This window comes from Rana temporaria, chromosome 2 (genome assembly GCF_905171775.1).
Source record: "Rana temporaria chromosome 2, aRanTem1.1, whole genome shotgun sequence".
Classification (NCBI taxonomy): domain Eukaryota; kingdom Metazoa; phylum Chordata; class Amphibia; order Anura; family Ranidae; genus Rana; species Rana temporaria.
The window spans coordinates 263,437,106-263,456,314 of NC_053490.1; the positions used below are offsets into that span (position 1 = coordinate 263,437,106).

The 19,209-nt window shown below is 41.3% G+C and overlaps 1 protein-coding gene and 1 pseudogene across 1 annotated transcript in view; both read left to right on the forward strand.

Moving 5' to 3' along the window:
* BEND2 (BEN domain containing 2) overlaps positions 1-8,400 on the forward strand; it is a 36,126-nt gene extending 27,726 nt beyond the window's left edge. The window contains exon 11 of the mRNA XM_040336883.1: positions 5,537-8,400. Coding sequence (XP_040192817.1) covers positions 5,537-5,694 — 158 coding nt within the window. The 3' untranslated portion in view covers positions 5,695-8,400. The remainder of the gene's footprint in view (positions 1-5,536) is intronic.
* A 3,751-nt stretch (positions 8,401-12,151) lies between these two features.
* Positions 12,152-12,233, forward strand: LOC120930002 (annotated as a pseudogene).
* Positions 12,234-19,209: the final 6,976 nt, after the last annotated feature.

Below are 19,209 nucleotides of genomic sequence, written 5' to 3' on the forward strand. Positions count from 1 at the left end.
CCATGCCAGATTTAGTTTTTAGGGCTTTCCTGACCGCTTTTATTCAAACGAACATCAGAACGTTACACCTGTATGTCTTCCCATGCAGGGGTTATCACCATCATTGCAATAACATAATATTCAGCCACCTGGCTCACTTGTGGCAGCTTTACTGCTCCAAGTATCGCTTCAGGGTCTTCCTGACCATCACTACCTTTTTTTTTGATCCTCCTGACCATGAAACCTGTCCCTGTGTTTATGAACAGACTCTGCACCTCAGCTCTGCGTCTTCCTTACAGCTTCCTAGCTGCTCTGTCCCTCATGGGCTCTCTCTTAGGCTTGGGCATTGCTCTGTCCCAACCTGGACACCATGGTGCACACCAGCACCCGATAGGACTCCCTTCACACACTGACCTCTTCAAGGGGGTGAGCCTTTTGAGCTCTGTTTCTGGCTCTCATGTGAAGCCAGCACATACCTGTGCCATTAGTGTACTCGCTTCCTACAAAATCTGTCATAAACCACCATTTTGCTCAGTGTCACGGGGTCACTCTGCTACAGTGCTTACCGTAAAGTGACTTGATCAGGACACATCACCAGGAAAAAGCCGTCCAACAGAACATCAGTTCACACCAACAGTTGCTTTAAAGATTCTCATTAGGTCGCTGGCAATAGGAGAGATGTAAGCAGAAATATATACTATGAAGTGGACACTGTAGGAAACAAAGGGAATGGAACTAAAAGAACATCCCAATAGCCGGTACAGAGAGAGGATCAAATTTTCATCCTGGGTAGTTAAAGCGGTAATAAACCCAAAACCAAAAAGGAAATATATTGCAGCTTACCAGTCATTAGATGTGATGGCTGCATTAAGTCCCAAAAAAAAACTTTTCTTCATAAATTGACAGGGATGGAGGCATGTATAGCTGACTGTTATGTAACCTATCCATCATTTCTTTGTAATCAATGGCAGACCGTATATTGGTCTGTTCGCCCACTAGTAGGATTCCTGGGATACACAAAATTACTTGTACACTACAACATATATTCTAGCTAGCCTGTGCAGCCCCATCTGCATCAGTTGGCCTGCTCTTCTGTCTGTTTACCGGGAACTGCAATGCTTATGGGGCGGCCCTCCCTATTTCCTCCCACCCACCTTTGGTTGGTACGGGGGACTGGGCAGGTGTGTCCAAGTTTGCATCGGAGCTATGCCCACACGCCCTGCACATGACATCCTCGTGGCGTAGCGATGCCAGCTTTGTTATTCTGCCATCTTAGGCTGACACCAGGGGAGTGTTGTTTGCAGTCCTGCAGAGCGGTTTCGAAGTTCCGGTGAGAACGTCTCACTCTCCCCTAATCATCATGCTAGCGTGATGCTGGGCGGGGCCCTGGATATGGCAGGAGCATTTAAGATCCCCATTTGACACCAGACAATTATTTTGGCAACACCTCTTGTGCACATCATTCTTTGGAGGACGGCCCTTTGTGACGGGAAAAACTCTGGGATGTTCCTCATTGCTTTTCTGTCTCCATGCACTCATACCCATCTTAGATATTGGGGTTTTCTCCATTACACTAGTATTGCTGAACTTTTTTCTTCCATGTCAAGGTGTTTTTCTGCTTTGGATACACCTATCCTTTACACTGGTATTTCTTTGTTCCAATTTTGGTTACGGGTTCCCACTCACTTTTACCCATGATAACATCATATATTCATAGTGATATTTTCTCTATACAATTTGTCCTAATTTTAGTAATGGAGCACCCATACACTATTTTTGGACTTATTTTTTTTTCCCTGAGGAATACTTACGTGTTCCTGCTTTGTTCCTTGGGCCCCTATACCTCAGCTCCCAGGACAGACTTATATTGAGTGGCCTTCCTTCTGCTTGTTTTTCACTTTATATTCAGCCTAATGTGAGTATTGCAAAGGGAGGTTTACTGTCCTCCTCCTTTCCTACTGTCTGGTATACAATATGAGACCATATTGGCATTTATGTTTTGTTACAGATATTTTGACGCATCTGCCCCAGTGGAGTAAAAGTGAGAAGTGGAGTAATTCCATGAAACGCGTAGGGATAATTTAATGCACTATGGTCTTTATTAGTAGCCTTACATATGCCCCAACCCAAAACTTTCCTTCTTAGGACAAGCTTTAACCAGTGCTCAGCCAGAAACTGATAGAAGTCACAAGACTGCTATATACAGCTGATGAGAAAAGGGTATTTAGCAATTTATATTTACTGGGAATGCAGGGTTCTGGGTTTAGTAACACAATACTTTAATTGAACAAACTGAAATTAGAAACTGTTCGGTTTCCTTGCACAGCTGCACCAGATTTAGCATTCTCCAGTTTTATTAATTCAACCGCAAAGTATAATTTCTGTCTGCTTTTTCATTCCTCTGCTATTATTATTTCAGGAACTTATATAGTGCTGTTAATTTAAACAGCACTTTACATATATATATTATACATTCACATCATCAGCATGAGTTACTTCTGACAAGTTTTATTGACACCAAGAGAAAGAAAGGTGACATGGGAGGGAACTCCAGCCCTTTGACAGCCTCAGCTCTGTTCCTGTGTGAGGCGAGGGGTGTCCCTTCCCTCCAGTCAGCTCTCAGAGCTCTCTTTACTGAGCTCTGCAGAGTGTAACTTCAGCTCTCTGCCTTCTTTTTTTCCTACAGCTTAGACAAGCTTCATAAATACTGGTCTTTAAATGGCTGTAGAGGAGAGGATCCTCTAGATAAAAAGGTACAACTTATGTAGGAGGATTTGTTTGATCTTTGTGTATCACCTGAGGCCAATTGTTTCACTGGGTATATGGAAGGGTTTACAACCACTTTAATTGTACAGTACAGAACAGAGGCATAGTATTCATACACCATATAGGCATGTACCTCAGGTGATTAGACACTGACAAAGCTATAGAGGATACACCCACTAGGCTCCTCCCTATAACCATACCCCACTCCTTTGTTTTGTGGTAGTGTCTAAAGGTTATGGACATTTTCTCCTGCATGAAGAAAATCACCCTTGGCTTAAAGTGAAAGTCCCGTCTAAAACTAGAATCTCTAAATCTACTTGCAGCCACAATCTAACACTAACCTATCTTGCCCTGTAAAACAAAACTCGCTATACATACCTTTTCTGAAGCCAATCTGATCCCACGCTGAGCTGTCGGCAGGAGCTTCTCTGTGTAGGAGTGTGCAGAACAGGATGCCCCATAGTAAGTCTATGGGTGACGTCACTTCCCTGACATTTCCCAGCCGTTGTCGGCTGTCTCTTCCACACAGCATCCGATGCTGTAGACTGGACTGGATCGGCTTCAGAAAAGGTATGTCTTAACGAGTTTTGCTTTACAGATATAGATAGGTTAGTCTTAGATTGTGCCTACAAGTAGATTTTAGTTTTAGGCTGGACTTCCACTTTAAAGTGGTTGTAAACCCTTACAGACCACTTATACCTACAGGTAAACAAAAAAAGTGTAGCGCTAATTAAAATATATAAATGAATGAATAAATAAATACGTGAAAACTAAAATAAATAAATACGTAAAAACTTGATAAATAAAGTGCTCAAATATTGATAAGGAACAATGTAAATAGAAATGTCCCCATAAGCACACTATGAAAGTCTATATGCAGGAAATTCAAAACAGGTGCAAAAATGCAGACTATCTGTCCTTGGAGTGATCAAACTTCGGTGTTGACAAAGTTCAAAATATGGTGACGACTTCAAACCATGCAGATCTGTGCAAGTGATGAAGTGAAGGGAATCACCCCACAGGTAAAAGGCTTACCAGAATGTATGAACCTTAGAGAACCTACATTCAATGGGTCAAAAAGGCTTGCGTGGTTGAATCGCAATGTAATTTGGGCGAACCTATGGACTTCCTGATGCTGTGCCAGAGATGAGAAAACACCAGCAGGATAGAGAGAATCTCAGGGAAAGGTGACTTCCTAGTGGGTTGTCTCATAGAAAATGATGGTCCAGGGAATCCCAAATAGATGTAGAAGGGTTGTGTCATATCATAGAAGAAAAAAAAGGATACATAGGGTAACTCTATTTTACATATCAAAGGTTTAATGAAGTCAGAACACTTACATTTGTGATGATATTCAAGCGCTTTGTATACAATGTGGCACTGGCAACAATGGAGTCCTAGTGAATGACCTGCAGAGAGCTGGGACCAATGTAACAAAGGCTACCATCAGTATCACACTACGCTGCTAGGGACTCAGATCCTGCAGTGCCAGACGTGTCCCCCTGCTTAAGCCAGTACATGTCCGGGCCCGTCTGAGGTTTGCTAGAGAGCATTTGGATAATCAGAAGAGGATTGGGAGAATGTCATATGGACAGATGTCATATGGAGGAGAGAGAATGCTGAGTTGCAACCAAAGAAAACCATACCTACTGTGAAGCATGAGGCTGTTTCTCTGCAAAGGGAACAGGACGACTGATCCGTGTACATGATCAAATGAATAGGGCCATGTATCGTGAGATTTTGAGTGCAAACCTCCTCCCATCAACAAGGGCATTGGAGATGAAACATTGCTGGGTCTTTCAGCATGACAATGATCCCAAACACACTGCCCAGGCAACGAAGGAGTGGCTTCGTAAGAAGCATTTCAAGGTCCTGGAGTGGCCTAGCCAGTCTACAGATCTTAACCCCATAGAAAACCTTTTGGAGGGAGTTGAAAGTCCGTTTTGCCCAGCGACAGCCCCAAAACATCACTGCTCTAGAGGAGATCTGCATGGAGGAATGGGCCAACATACCAGCAACAGTGTCTGACAACCTTGTAACGACTTACAGAAAACGTTTGACCTCTGTCATTGCCAACAAAGAATATATAACAAAGTATTGAGATATAGATATAGTACTTTTGATATTGACCAAATACTTATTTTCCACCATAATTTGCAAATAAATTCTTTCCAAATCAGACAATGTGATTGTCTGTCTGGATTTGTTTCCACATTTTGTCTCTCATAGTTGAGGTATACCTATGATGACAATTAAAGGCCTCTCATCTTTTTAAGTGGGAGAACTTGCACAATTGGTGGCTGACTAAATACTTTTTTGCCTCACTGTAATTGTGTCAAATACCTTCATTACAATGCCGCTTAGCGCTTCTGTGACTTGCCGGAGCTTTCTTCCCCGCTCCGAGCACTGCAGGGGGGGGGCGAGATCCTCCGCTGACAGCTGGGAGACAAAGAGGAGAGCAGCAAGAGGTCAGCTGAGTGCCTGAGCGGCGCTGTACCAGAAACATACATATCGTACATTATATATTACTGTAATAGAGTGGATTCCAGCATTTTACAAGCACTTTAAACTAAGGCTTATTTTCAGGGTAGGGCTTATATTAAAGCACTCCCCGAAAATAACAGTAGGTCTTATTTTCAGGGTATGTCTTATTTCTGGGAATACACGGTAGGCAAGTATAAATCTGCAAAAAAAAAAGTCCATGCTTCTCTTTTAACTGTTGTAGTGCATGTCTTCAAACATTGTATAACAAATGCAATTCAAATACTATTTCTTGTTTGATTTCTTCTAGATTTCCTACAGATGAATTATCCATCATTTGATCTGAAAGACTGTGGTCATGACTGGAAAGCCTGTGTGGCAGCAATTAACAGTACCATTCGCAGCCTACGCCATGATCAGAAAAAAGCAACATTTCATACTCGGAAAATTACCTCCCTTGGTAGCTGAAACCCCCCTAGGCACACTTTTTGTGAAAGCCATTTTTGCCACCACTTTCTCATTTTGATGACTTTCCATGTTAATTACTTGTCTGTGCCAGGATGTGCCTTTGTCTACTGAAAAAAAAAAAACTTTTCTACTGAAGCAATTTCGTTGACTACTCTGGAGTACAGACCAGTACAGAACTGCTAAACCATACTTTGACATATTTTATTGTCTCAAAAAGCCTTGCAATGGTTATCATCTGAGCCATTAAAGGTATATTCATACATTGTTTTGTTTTGTAATAGTTGCTTGTTGTTGTTGTTGTTGCTCTTACATTTTGCTGTAAGTTCATGTTCACATTGGTTACAGATTTCTAGAGAAAATGTATCTAACTAAACATAGGAAACTGTGGAAAGGTTTGTTTTTATTTCTACAGTTTTTTGTTAATGAAGCCTCCACATATTGCGTAGGTATTCTTTTTTGTTTTTACATTTGCAAATGAGCACAGTTGTATGTGTAATTATTTGTGTAATACATGCGCACCATTAATACCGTGATGATCTAATGTACCATGTATTATATTTTGGTTAATAGCAATGGTAAATTTTAGTAAAAGACTGATGGTGTGTGTTACTAGATTTATAAGTAGTGACACAGTCAATTAACAGGTCAGTAGGGGAATTGTTAGAACTCATGTTATCATTGTAACGTATGGCATGCAGTTGGCGGTAAAACTCTTGGGAATATTCTGGCTATAATCTGTAATATGATTTTACTCAAAATCATAATTGTGAACAAAAGCAGTCTTTTAACACAAACATATACAAGAACTTACATGGCCATAGTTTTAATAAACAAATGGTTTAAACAATTTAAAGGAGTTGTAAAGGAAAAAAAAATTGGGGCTAAACTTAATGTCTGCTAGGTATACAGACAGAATAATGTATTCTTTCTCTTTAAAATCAAATGAATACCTGTGGAAATCCTGCATGTATATCACACTCCGGCGTTCCAGTCTCATTGCTGTGCTTTACTTCCTGCTTTGCGGCGCTCGTTCATGTAACCGACGTCGCTGTAGTAATGTATCTACATTTCCCAGTATGCATTGCGATATCGCACATGCGCAGTGCATTTTTTGTTAAAAAACGGCACGAGAACCTACAAAGGTGATTTACATATACCGCCCACTATACCGCCCACTAGATTTGTATTCATTGTTTACAAATACGGCCACCCAGCCTACACAGCTTAGGAGTTCTTCACACAGAAAGGGGGCGGAGTCCAGGCGGGGCAGTGAAGCTTAGTAAATGAAACTAAGCCAAGGGAGGTGGTGCTGCAGGGTCATAGACACGCCCACTAATACACACCTCCTTGCAGTCTCTCAAACGTAGAGAGCGCTCTGCTGTAGTTCCTAGGAGGGGGCGAGCACGTCCCTACACACAAGCAGTAAAGCCTCCCTTCACTGTGTGTAGTTAGAATTGGACAACCAGGAAGTGAAGATAACAGAGAACAAATAGAGACATTTATAAGCAAAAACGAAGCACGAGGAAGTTAAAGGAGCAATGTCTTAAGGTAAAGAAAGCTGATTATGCAAAAAAATGATTTCCTTTACAACCCCTTTAAGGTCATTGCTAGAAAAGCAATGGGGATTTACAATAATGAAATCTTGAAAAAAAAGTCATTCGAGTCGTATGTTCCAGTAAATGAGTTGGGTATTACAAATCCATTCTCTTTACAGTAGGATTCTGTTGATGTTCACTATGGCCAGAATAAAAGATATTTAGTTGACCTCAAGAAATACTAGAAAAGCTCATAAGACTGGAACTGATTACAAAAATATTTCTAATAATTTTATCAACTTAAAGGACCCAGTTAGGAAAACAGCACTTGGACCTCTGTCCTATAGCCCTTTCACTGAGAAAGTATCCTACAGTGAGCACTATAGAGGAACTCTTTGCAATAACTATACAAGTGAAAAATAACCATTTGGTGACAACTTAGGATTTTGAATTCAGGGTCATCTCTTTTCATGAACCTGTGATAAGAATACTAAGAGAGGAACATTACTAGGAAATTACTACAAAAAAAACAGTGACAGTTTTAGGTGTAGGCCTGATCGTCTGTTGACCTACTGGTACAGCAGTCTTCAAAAATACTACAATAGTTTAAACCATTACCAAAGTCTCTTCCATTTTTGTAGTGTGAAATATGGTGTGGGGCTGCCTTAGCAGGGAAGCTTGCGGTCATTGAGAAAGTAATCAATTTCAAGCTGCATTAGGAAATGCAAAACAAGTTGAGTCATGTAATTTGGCAATGATTCAAAAACCACAATTCTAAACGGGAAAAAAAATGTATCTTGGTACAGCCTAGTTTTATTGTGGCTAATGCCAGATATCCTGAAAAAATATACAGCTTTGTATAAAGAATTGTGCTAAAATGTCTCCTAACAGTTGCAAAGGTGTAACTGCCAGCTAGAGTAGATGTGTTTCTAATAAGGATCCTTTAGTTACTAAATACAAGGGTTTACAGTTTCTATTAATGGCCTTGATTGTTGAAACCATTTATAGCAAATTAGGGTAATGTGAAATATTGTTTTTTGTTTAGTAGAAGCTCTGCTCATACTTTAGAAGGCATTTAAACATAAATACATTACTTATCTAAGTATTTAGTTTTTCTCTCAACTGTAGTTTCCTTTAAATAGCTCTGCAACAACTTTGTGATCTTCAATTTCTTTTTTTTTTTTGTAATCGGAATTTGGCAGTGTTTTAAAGGCTAACTCCACCTTTTGCAAAATAAAAAAACGTGCACCCATATTTAAAGCAAACATATGCCTATTTATTATTTTTTGCGAATGAGCCTGCAACGCACTGCGACCGTGATCAGAAGATCAAGGGTGCAATGCACAGGCTCATGTAGACTTTTCCTCCAGCTCCTTTCAGTTACTGAGTTGGAGGAAGTGTTAATGGACTAGTATGGTGCAGTGATCATAGAAAACATGTTCCACCAAGTGTTACAAGTCCATCTGCCTTGGAGGCAGATCTCTGTGAACAAATGATGTGGTTGTGTGGGGCCAGCAAAGCCACATAAAACTCAATTGTCACAGCGACCACAGGGGAGAAGAGTCCTGCACGGTGTTAGGGGGGCTGGTTTGGCAGGGGTCCACTTTCAACCATTATAAATCCTAAATATGGGGAGTAACATGGTCCCAAAAGGTGGAGTTAAATGATGGAAAAAATCCTGTATGGGTTTTTTTTAGCAGCTGATGAAATATTGGACAAAGTTGAAATGTATGAAAAAATCTTTTATTCTACAAATGTTAAAAAAATCACAAAGTGTTAAAATATGAGCTCTGGTTTACAAATGACCCATCAGACATGACAACATTTTAGAATAGGCAGATATGCTTCAATAATACAGTAGTTCTGCCCCAAATATGTGTACAAACGTGTTTTGACCAAAAAGAGTTCTTCAAGAACTAAGTTGTCTAAGTTTAAGAATACATCAAGATCTTAGAGATATATCACATCACAATATGTATATAATTGTCCATATGGACACATCAGGTGCAGAGCGCACTAATCCACATATAGCAATTTATATATACTTGAAACAATTTAAACCATTTCTGGGAATTGTCTATAACAGGTGTTCAGCCCTTCTTCCATTTGGGTACCTAAGTATGGCTTCTCGCAAGACAGTCACCTTGAGCCTCGCTAGAAGGGTGGTGGGGATGTCCTAGAGCAGGGGTCTCAAACTGGGGGCCCTCCAGCTGTTTCGGAACTACAAGTCCCATCATTCCTCTGCCTATGGGAGTGATGCTTGTAACTGTCAGCCATGCAATGCCTCATGGAAATGGTAGTTCTGCAACAGCTGGAGGGTCACCAGTTTGAGACCCCTGTCCTAGAGAGTGACCTGGATTCTTAAGTCTATGGTTCCACTAACATTTCCCATCTATTAGAGGTAATTATATCTGACGTGTCCATATGGACAATTATATACATATTGTGATATGATGTATCTCCAAGATCTTGATGTATTCTTATATTTAGACAACTTGGTCCCCCTAAAGAAGACGACTCTTTTTGGGCGAAACGCATTGGGGTACATATTTGGGGCAGAACTACTGTATTATTAAAGTATATCTGCTTAAACTAAAATGTTGTCATGTCTGATGGGTCATTTGTAAACCAGAGCCCATATTTTAACACTTAGTTTATTCTACAAATGTTAAAAAATAAAAAATAAATTTAATACATTTAAATTTTGTCTAATAATTCATCTGCTGCTAAAAAACCCTGGGGGAATTTTTCCATTATTTACCATTTAATTTGCATCTTCTCCGCCGCTTCCGGGTATGGGCTGCGGGACTGGGCGTTCCTACTTGATTGACAGGCTTCCGATGGTCGAATACATCGCGTCACGATTTTCCGAAAGTAGCCGAACGTCGGTGCGCAGGCGCCGTATAGAGCCGCACCGACTTTCGGCTACTCGTGACGCGATGTATGCGACCGTCGGAAGCCTGTCGGAAGCCTGTCAATCAAATAGGAACGCCCAGTCCCCAAGACCATACCCGGAAGCGGCGGAGAAGATCGCTCTTTAAAACGGTAAGTACTGCGTCGATTTTAAAAAAAACGACCCGATTCCCCTTGACAAAATGAGCATCAATCTAATGTTAAAAAAAAAATTCCGGGTGAACTCCCACTTTAACTGTAATGGTAAAGCTTTTGGTGCTAAAAGGTACTTTGTGGAAGAGGTTATAGGTGTTGTTCTGGGAAAGAAAAGGTAAATGCACCGACTTGGATTTGTCACTAAAGGTCTCTGACTGCAGAATTTAATACGATCACTTTAATAAATCCAGTTTTCACTCTGTTTGCCAGGGAAAAAAGGAACAAGTGAAGGAGACACAAATTAAAATTTCTGGAAGGGGGGGGGAACCCTGGTCCTCTTTATTTGTAAGGTCACACGTTTCTTCCCATATTAATAGTTTTTCTCTGCATGCAACCTTTCCCCTTCCTTATAGCTTCTTAGAACACCAATGTCTGTCTGTCACACCTAGGTATCATAACCTAACCTCCTAGAACTTTCAAGATGGCAAAAATTGTATGCAGGACATAGGTAATGTTTTTAGAAGGACATACAGGGCTTATAGCCCAGTTCAGGTCGCAGAAATAGATATGTAGTCTGGATAAACATTGTTTTTCACTACACTAGCGCTTACTCATAGCAGTCTTAACCACTACTGTCCGACACCTTTAAATAAATACTCAGTATCCCATCCCCAGATGAAACCCGGCTGTGCAATCCGGACAAAGGTGAAAAAAGAACCCACCTGCAAAAGTTGCACATGTATGTGCTAGAAACAAAATAGTTTTACCTCCACTTACTGTTATAGCTGTTGTGCAGTGTGACTGTGTAGTCCAATAGGCAACACAGTTTGACCCATTATACTCCGTAATAGAACTGGACACCATCACTCCCTCTGCAATACAAGTCTGTTTAAGGTCACTAAAGGCCCATCCAGACGTTCCGACAGACGTGTTTTATCGGACAATCTGACCATCTGTATGCTCCATGGGACAATCTTTGTTGAAATTTCCGCAGACAAATGTTCGCTGTTCATGCTATCAAACTTTTCGTCAACAAATGTGTTACGTCGGATCATCCGATCGTGTGTACACAAGTCCATCGGACTAAAATCCAAAGTACAAACATGCATGCTCAGAACCAATGCTAAACATCAGACAACAATAGCAGAAGTTTCCCAAAGGGTGGCGGTAAAGAGCTGAAAAACCATGTGGTTTGTTGGCTGAAAAAGTTCTGCCGTGTGTATGCATACCAAGTTCTTGGCCAACGCCCCTTTGGACAAAAATCCACAGAAAAGTCAGATGGAAGTCCGATCTTGTGTATGAGGCTTAAGAATAAAGGGTGTTGCTGTTGCTCAGCTATAATTGTGTAGACCACTGAATTATAATGATTAGATTGGGCTTTATTTTCCACAGTCTTATAACGGCTTCATATCGTCATTACTTCTTCCATTGCAGCATTGTGTTCACTGCAAACATATGTATCCATTAATATGTTTGGAAACTGAAAGTCCACAAGCTCAAGTGTAATTTACCAATTTTCTTCAAATGATAGCTTTCATGGCATTTTAAGCTACCCTCTCTTTGGTAATGGGTGGAAAGCAGAAGCATAAACATTGTTCCGTGTTATTTGTATAAAGTTTTTTTCAGAAAAAGATAGTGCTGTATTTAATATTTCATGAATTCTGCAGGGATTTTTTCATATATTTTTGTTATGACTACAATGCACCAATATAAAGATTATATAACAAATGTGAAATTTTGTAATGTATTTTAAAATAAAATGTATGGTGTAACTATTGAATTTATTTTGTAAATTGATCATCTTCCCATTAATTGGTTTGCAAGACCAGTTTTCCACTTTCTGCTTCCTCCAGGTCTGCTTATTTGGCTGAAATATCGCTTCTCTGCCTTTTGGCTAAGATCGAGTTTAGTATCTGTTCTTATATGTTTTCGGAGGAGAGAATGTCAGTGCCTCTTGTTGAGTGGGGGTGCTGGCGAGTATCTGGTAAGGAATGGTGATGGCGGTGGGGGGGTCTTTTTCCTCCTGGGTTGAATCTGGCCTTGTGCACAATGCTTGCACCAGTTGTGGGCAAGGCTCTCCCTAATCTGTCTAAATTCTGATGCCTCCTGGTAGGGATGGGGCTGCATTTCTCTGGCCCAAGGCCAGGCTCCGCAGAAAATCCTGTGGTGTATGTGCCCCTGGTGTGGCAGTCCAGGGGTGCCGTAGTTCTCACTGTGTATTGGGAACTTTGTGTTTATGGTACCAAGGTGACCGCACCATGCCACACTTTTTTTGCACCTGCTTCTAGGGCCAGGCCTTTTTGCTGGGACCAGAGGAATTTTTGTTTCCTGGCCAAAGGGCCTGCCATGGTTTTACACTATGGCACTGCTACACTTCTCCGCTTCCCTTTCCCCACTTGTATTTGTGTGTTTGTATTTTTGTGCGTTTTTTCACTTGCACTGTGCACTTTACTCAACGTGATTAGTAGGGTGTCAGTCCTTGGGCCTTTCCTGAAAGTCTTGGGAGGGTGTGGACATGGCCTTCTGCCATTGTTCCCCTCTCTCATGGGGTCTCCTTTTGCTGAAGCACCACCTAGTAGTTGGGGTTGGTCTGTTTCCGAAGACCTCCCAGAGAACAGGGTCCACCTGGTTTCAGGTAGGTGGGCCAGTAAGTACCTCAGTCCCTGTCAGGAGCCTTGTGACCCAGGGGATCAGGGTCAGGATCCTTCCTCTTCGGAGGAGGACCATGTGTACACCCTGTGCAATGTTTTTGTGTTCTCACGTTTTGTGTGCACTTTTATTTTGCACCGGGTGTTAATCTGAGCGTGTTTCACACACCATGTGCTTTAGAAAAAAAAACGTGTGCATGGGGTTGTGTCTTAGTACTGTCATCTCTGGTTATAGGTAATCTTGGTATCACATAAATATCTTCGGGATCATATATACAGAGCCAAATCAATACCATTTCAATAGAGAAATACTGAGGTCACTGTACATTTACCATACTGCTGCAACCAGAATCAGAAACATGGTCTCAGTGACAGAAACAAAATTATGGTGTTGCCGTAACGTGTTACTGCAGCTCATGGTGCACACATCGGTGCCATTAATTCTGAATGATACCCCGATGTACTTTGCAGTGCAATATGCACCAACACACAAATACTGTGCTCATGATTTTTGGTCTGTTGTGGTGCACTGGGCAGCAGTCTAATCAAATCAATGGGCTTACCTAATGCAACGCACTTTAACGCAGCCTCTGCTGCTTTTTACACAAGGACCTTGCTGAATGCAGTTGGCACTTATGAAACCACACTAGCAGGTGTGTACATTTTAAAGTGGTTCTAAAGACTCAAGTTTTTTTTACCCTAAAAAAAAATCTTCTCTGCTGCAGGATCTTCTTACCTGAGCCTGATCTGTTCCAGCAATGCGCATGAGTACAGCGGCTCTCTCTGCTGTCTCCCTACTTATTGGGCAGATTGATAGCAGCAGGAGCCATCGACTCCAGCCATCAACGCCAGTGACCGGGGGATGGGGTCGAGTCTCGCTGTCTGCGTCAATGAAGCGAGCCCACACGGGTGCCCCCATGGGAATCGGTTTCCTACCAGGGGACCCAACAAGAGACAAGGAGCCAGGAGTCCCAGCAGGGGACCTGAGAACAGGAGGGTCGGGGCCAAGCTATTGCACAGAGCAGGCAAGTATAGACCTGTTTGTAATTTACAACCACTTTAAACCGCACTAGAGCTTGCAATGATTTGATTATCTGGCACTCAGCACATGGGGGACAAGCAAGCTACATTTTGGGCACCAGGGATCACAGTGTATGGACAGAAAGTTAGTAAACGGTAAAATCTATCTGCGCCCAAGAACAAAATGTAATTTATCATAGCATGCCAGATCTAAGATGTGGTATTAAAGTGGTTCTAAAGGCAGATTTTTTTTTTTTTATCTTGATGCAATCAATGCCTCATCTTGGCTGCCTGGGGCTCTCCTTCCTGATTGTCTGAGACATAGCAGTGGGTACCATTGGCTCCCAATGCTGTCAAAGTCAGTGAGCCAATGAGTAGAAAGGGGGCAGGGCCGAGCCGATGCTCCGTGTCTGAGCACTGGGTACGATTTGGAACGATTTGAGATGCGATTTGACATGTCAAATCGCATCTCAAATCGGCGGCATTTGTCGGCAATGGCACTGTCCTAATCAGTGCGACGCCGCATCTGCGATTTCAAAAAGTAGTTCCTGTACTACTTTTTGCGATTTCGGACCGCGATTTACATTAAATTGCGGCCGAAATCGCGGTAAAATCGCGCATTTTACCGCGATTTTGAATTCGCAGCAGTGTGAACCTAGGCTGAATGGACACACAGAGCAGCGGCTCAACTTGGGTGCCCCCATAGCAAGCTGCTTGCTGTGGCGGCAGGATGGAAGGGCCAGGAGTGCCAGCAAGGGACTTCAGAAGAGGAGGGCCTAAGATGCTCTGTGCAAAACCACTACACAGAGCAGGTAAGTATAATATGTTGGTTATTTTATCACTTTAACCACTTCCAGACCGCTGCATGATGATATACGTCGGCTGTTTGAAGAGGGATATCTCTGTTATGGCAGCAGCTAACTGCCATAACCCAGGTATCATCCTCTTCAGCCGGTGGTCCGGTTTCTGATAATGGTGGTCTCTGTGGTGGATTCACCGTAAGATAATTTTTATTGGCGGCGGGAGAGGGCCCCCCCCACCTCCCGCTGCTCTTCCATGCCCTCCGCCGCTTACCAGAGCCATTGGCAGTGGCGGAGGCAATCGGGTCCTTCTTGTGGCTGGGTATGGAGACGAGTGAGGGGGAAGATGACCCCCACCATCTCCATACCATAGCAGAGCTGAAGCAACGTCAAAACGTCACTTCCGCCCATAGCTCTTAAAGGGCCATTTTTTTCCCCAAAATTAATTTTTTTTTTTTTTATAGCATTTTAGTGTAAATATGAGATCTGAGGTCTTTTTGACCCCAGATCTCATATTTAGGAGGTCCTGTCGTGCTTTTTTTTCTATTACAAGGGATGTTTATATTCCTTGTAATAGGAATAAAAGTGACACATTTTTTTTAAAAGAGCAGTGCAAACATTTTTAATAAAAGGTAAAATAAATAAGACTAAAAAAAGTTTTTTTTTTTAAACGTGCCTCGTCCCGCTGAGCTCGTGTGTAGAAGCGAACGCATAAGGGAGCAGCGCCCACATATGAAAACGGTGTTCAAACCACACGTGAGGTATCACCGCGATCGGTAGAGCGAGAGCAATAATTCTAGCCCTAGACCTCCTCTGTAACTCAAAACATACAACCTGTAGAATGTTTTAAACGTCGCCTATGGAGATTTTTTAGGGTAAAAGTTTGTCGCCATTCCACGAGCGGGCGTGACATGTTGGGTATCAATTTACTCGGCGTAACATTATCTTTCACAATATAAAAAAAATTGGGCTAACTTTACTGTTTACTTATTTTTAATTAAAAAAGTGTATTTTCAAAAAAAGTGCGCTTCTAAGACCGCTGTGCAAATACGGTGTGACATAAAGTATTGCAACGACCACCATTTTATTCTCTAGAGTGTTAGAAAAAAAATTATAATGTTTGGGGGTTCTAAGTAATTTTCTTGCAAGAAAAATTTTTTTTTTTGTTTTTAACTTGTAAACAACAAATCTCAGAAAGAGGCTCGGTCCTAAAGTGGTTAATTGCATTGATTTCCTTGTAGCATTCTGTCTTCCCTGTTCCCTTCTAAGAAATTACAGGACACCTTCCCCATATGTTTTGGAGATGAGGAGAGGTATTTTCCAAATCAGGATAGTGACAATGCTGCTATTCTCTAAATGCAATACCGCAATCTACAGATCTGTATACTTCATACCATAACAAATAATTCAATTAAATCATTAATATAACCTTAAAACAAAAAATATCAGTCGCATTGAGCATTACAATAATAGCTCAGAAAACAGTATGTGCTCAGAAAACTAGGCAATGAGAATCAGAGAACCTTACATTTCTGCGGCCAGCAGGGGTCGCCGAAGACAAATAATTATTTTTTGTGATATTTATTTGTGGTTGACCCTGAATTACATGTATATAATGATGGTTTTGAATGTCAAAGAAAGAACACTGTGATAAAAAGCATTCCATGTTACAATAACAAGCCATTATTCTTGTTTTGTTATCATTTGTAGGTTTTAGATAATTAAAACTATACTTAGAATGTCCTTGGCAAAACCTTCTAATATTGATAAATATAGTACATGCAGTATTTAATGTAAATTTTCAGTTGTATACATTGTAATTCTAAACATAAATCATGAAAGCGTTGGGCCACCAAAAAACGTACAATTTTACTTACAAGTGTATGCCGGTGAGCTAAAACAGTGTTCTTAGGTCTCTCTAGGACTCATAGTAACCTTGGTGGACTGACCCTTTTAAAAGACTAAAGAAGCACACCCTTCTGGTACTGTTTATTTATACAGAAAGTATAAGTACAGTAAATGAAAAGATGTAGGCTTGACACACAAGGCCCCAAAAAAAAAAAAAAAAGCATACGTTTGTATATAGGCCAGACATTGCATGCACGGTAACATTCAGCAAGGTGTGGTGAATTTATAGTATGCTGGTGATTTATCACTGAATTGTTACCAAATCTGGTATATGAGAAGACATAGGAGTCAAACATAATAACAAAGAATACAAGATAAGTGTTACCAGAACAGCATACAGGGTATAGTCATGAGTCAGCTTTTTAAATATATTTTCCAGCTTTAATTTCCAGCTTCCATATGTACCAATATACCATTATTGTACCTTTGCAGAAAAAGGAAGTTATCCCAATACTCTAGGATAGGCCTTACCTCAGCCCAGTTTATTCTATAGAAAACTCCTCCATAACTTCCTTAAATCCATCCTATAGGACATGAAAACTGTTAGTAGAATGAGAAAGTAGTTCAGCAGCTGACCTCATTAAAACACACCCTGCACCTGTCCCCCCCCCCCCCCTCCAGGAAATTGCTCCCACTCAACTATCTAGTTTCATTCTTTTCCAATGCAGTCATTGTCAGTGAGAACTGTTCTCTTTCAGTACATAGCCAGTGTCTTTGCTTTGCTGATGGACCATTTTGTACCTTACTTTCTTCTTGCATAGATTGTTCATTTGGAAGAGTGTGCAGGAGCTAAACAATTACATAACAGCCTATGTGGAACAAAGCTGTAGTACTGAAAAAAAGAAGTGTGTCCCTGGAAGTCTGAAAAGTTCACCTTACACTATACAATCTGATTGTACAATCTCCTTTAGATCTGCCATCAACTATGTGGTGCAAGGGCCTGCCTGACTGGATGCAGTAGGTGTGTCCTCCCATTATATAGTGTTGGTAAATAAAGGGGATTTTACAGATCCGAAAAAAATCTGATTGTATAGTTTATGGCCTTTATACACCTACCTTGAACTAGCTGTGCTTTTAGTGCCAATAACTCCTTCAGGCCGACGTAACTGGACTGTTTTTTCTGTAGGGCCGCATATATGTGTATATGTCTGCTGGAAGCACACTGCACCACGCATTACCACTATAGAGACTGGGGTCTCAGCGGCAGCACCGGGGGCCCATATTAACGATACTAAAGGAGGTTTAATAAAGATTAAAAATCAGATTGTATAGTGTATGGCCACCTTTATACACCTAAATTGAACTAGCTGTGCTTTCAGTGCCATTAACTCCTTCAGGCCGACGTAACTGGACTGTTTTTTTTTTTTTATTCCTGTAGGGCTGCATATGTGTCTGTGCTGGAAGCGAAGCGCCCAGCACACTCCCAGCATAGAGACCGGGGTCTCAGCGGCAGCTCGTGTCCCGTACTATCGGGACCTTGGTCATCTGATCGCTGTGATAGCCTCTGATTGGCTATCATAGTGATCAGTCACTGTGAAATCCGCCCACGTGTTTTCGCTCTGTGAATGAAAGGAAGAGATATATCATATCTTTCCTTGCAGAGAGAAAAAAAAAAATAATAATAAATAAAAAAAGGCTAGATCAGGATTTGATCTAGGTCAGTGCCAGGGTTAGTGTTTGGGTCAAGTAAGGATCCGAGGTCAGGGTCAAAGTTCATGATTAGTATATTTTGTCCAGGATTTATTTTTTTTTTTAATTAGTATCAGCGTTAGTGTCAGTGTGTTTTAGGTAGGCTAAATAAAAAGTGCACTATTGTTTTTGGGCTGTACTATGGGTACATACAACAACTAATATACGCATACCTGTATGTGGTATTGCTGCAATCGTCCGGAGCAGGAGAATTTTATTTTTTTTACTATTTTGGGCTAGTTTTCCTAAGATGATAAAAAAAAATCAGGAGGTATCCATGACCATTTACCACCAAATGAAAGCCCAATTTGTCCTGAAAAAAACGTGGTATAATCCACCTGGATGCACAACGTAGTTATATGTAAGTCAAACTTGTGCTTAGGCATTTAGATTTGTTTTACCCTTAGGCCTGAAGGGGTTGTTAACAACACCCCAAACACAGAACCAAACATGCATTTTGCTGTGTGCAAAACACGTGGTAAAAAGTACGCAAACTGCAATATGCCAAAATGCCCCATGAGCTATTTTGCCTCATTTGTCTTGCGTAGGGCAGCCCACAGAATTCAGACTGAAGGCTGCCATGAACTAAGTCAGTGATGCCCAGTACACACGACCAGTTTTACCATCGGAAAAGCTGCGATGAGAGCTTTTCGTCAGGAATCCTGACCATGTGTATGCTCCATCGGACTTTTTCCCACAGGAAAACTGCAGGGAAAAAAAGAGGGCAGGATCTCTTTTTTCCCATCAGGAAAATATCCTAGCAGGACAAACCGTTTGTCTGTAAGCTTTTCCGACGGGAAAAAAAATTTGCATGCTCAGAATCAAGTCGACGCATGCTCAGAAGCATTGAACTTCATTTCTTTGGCT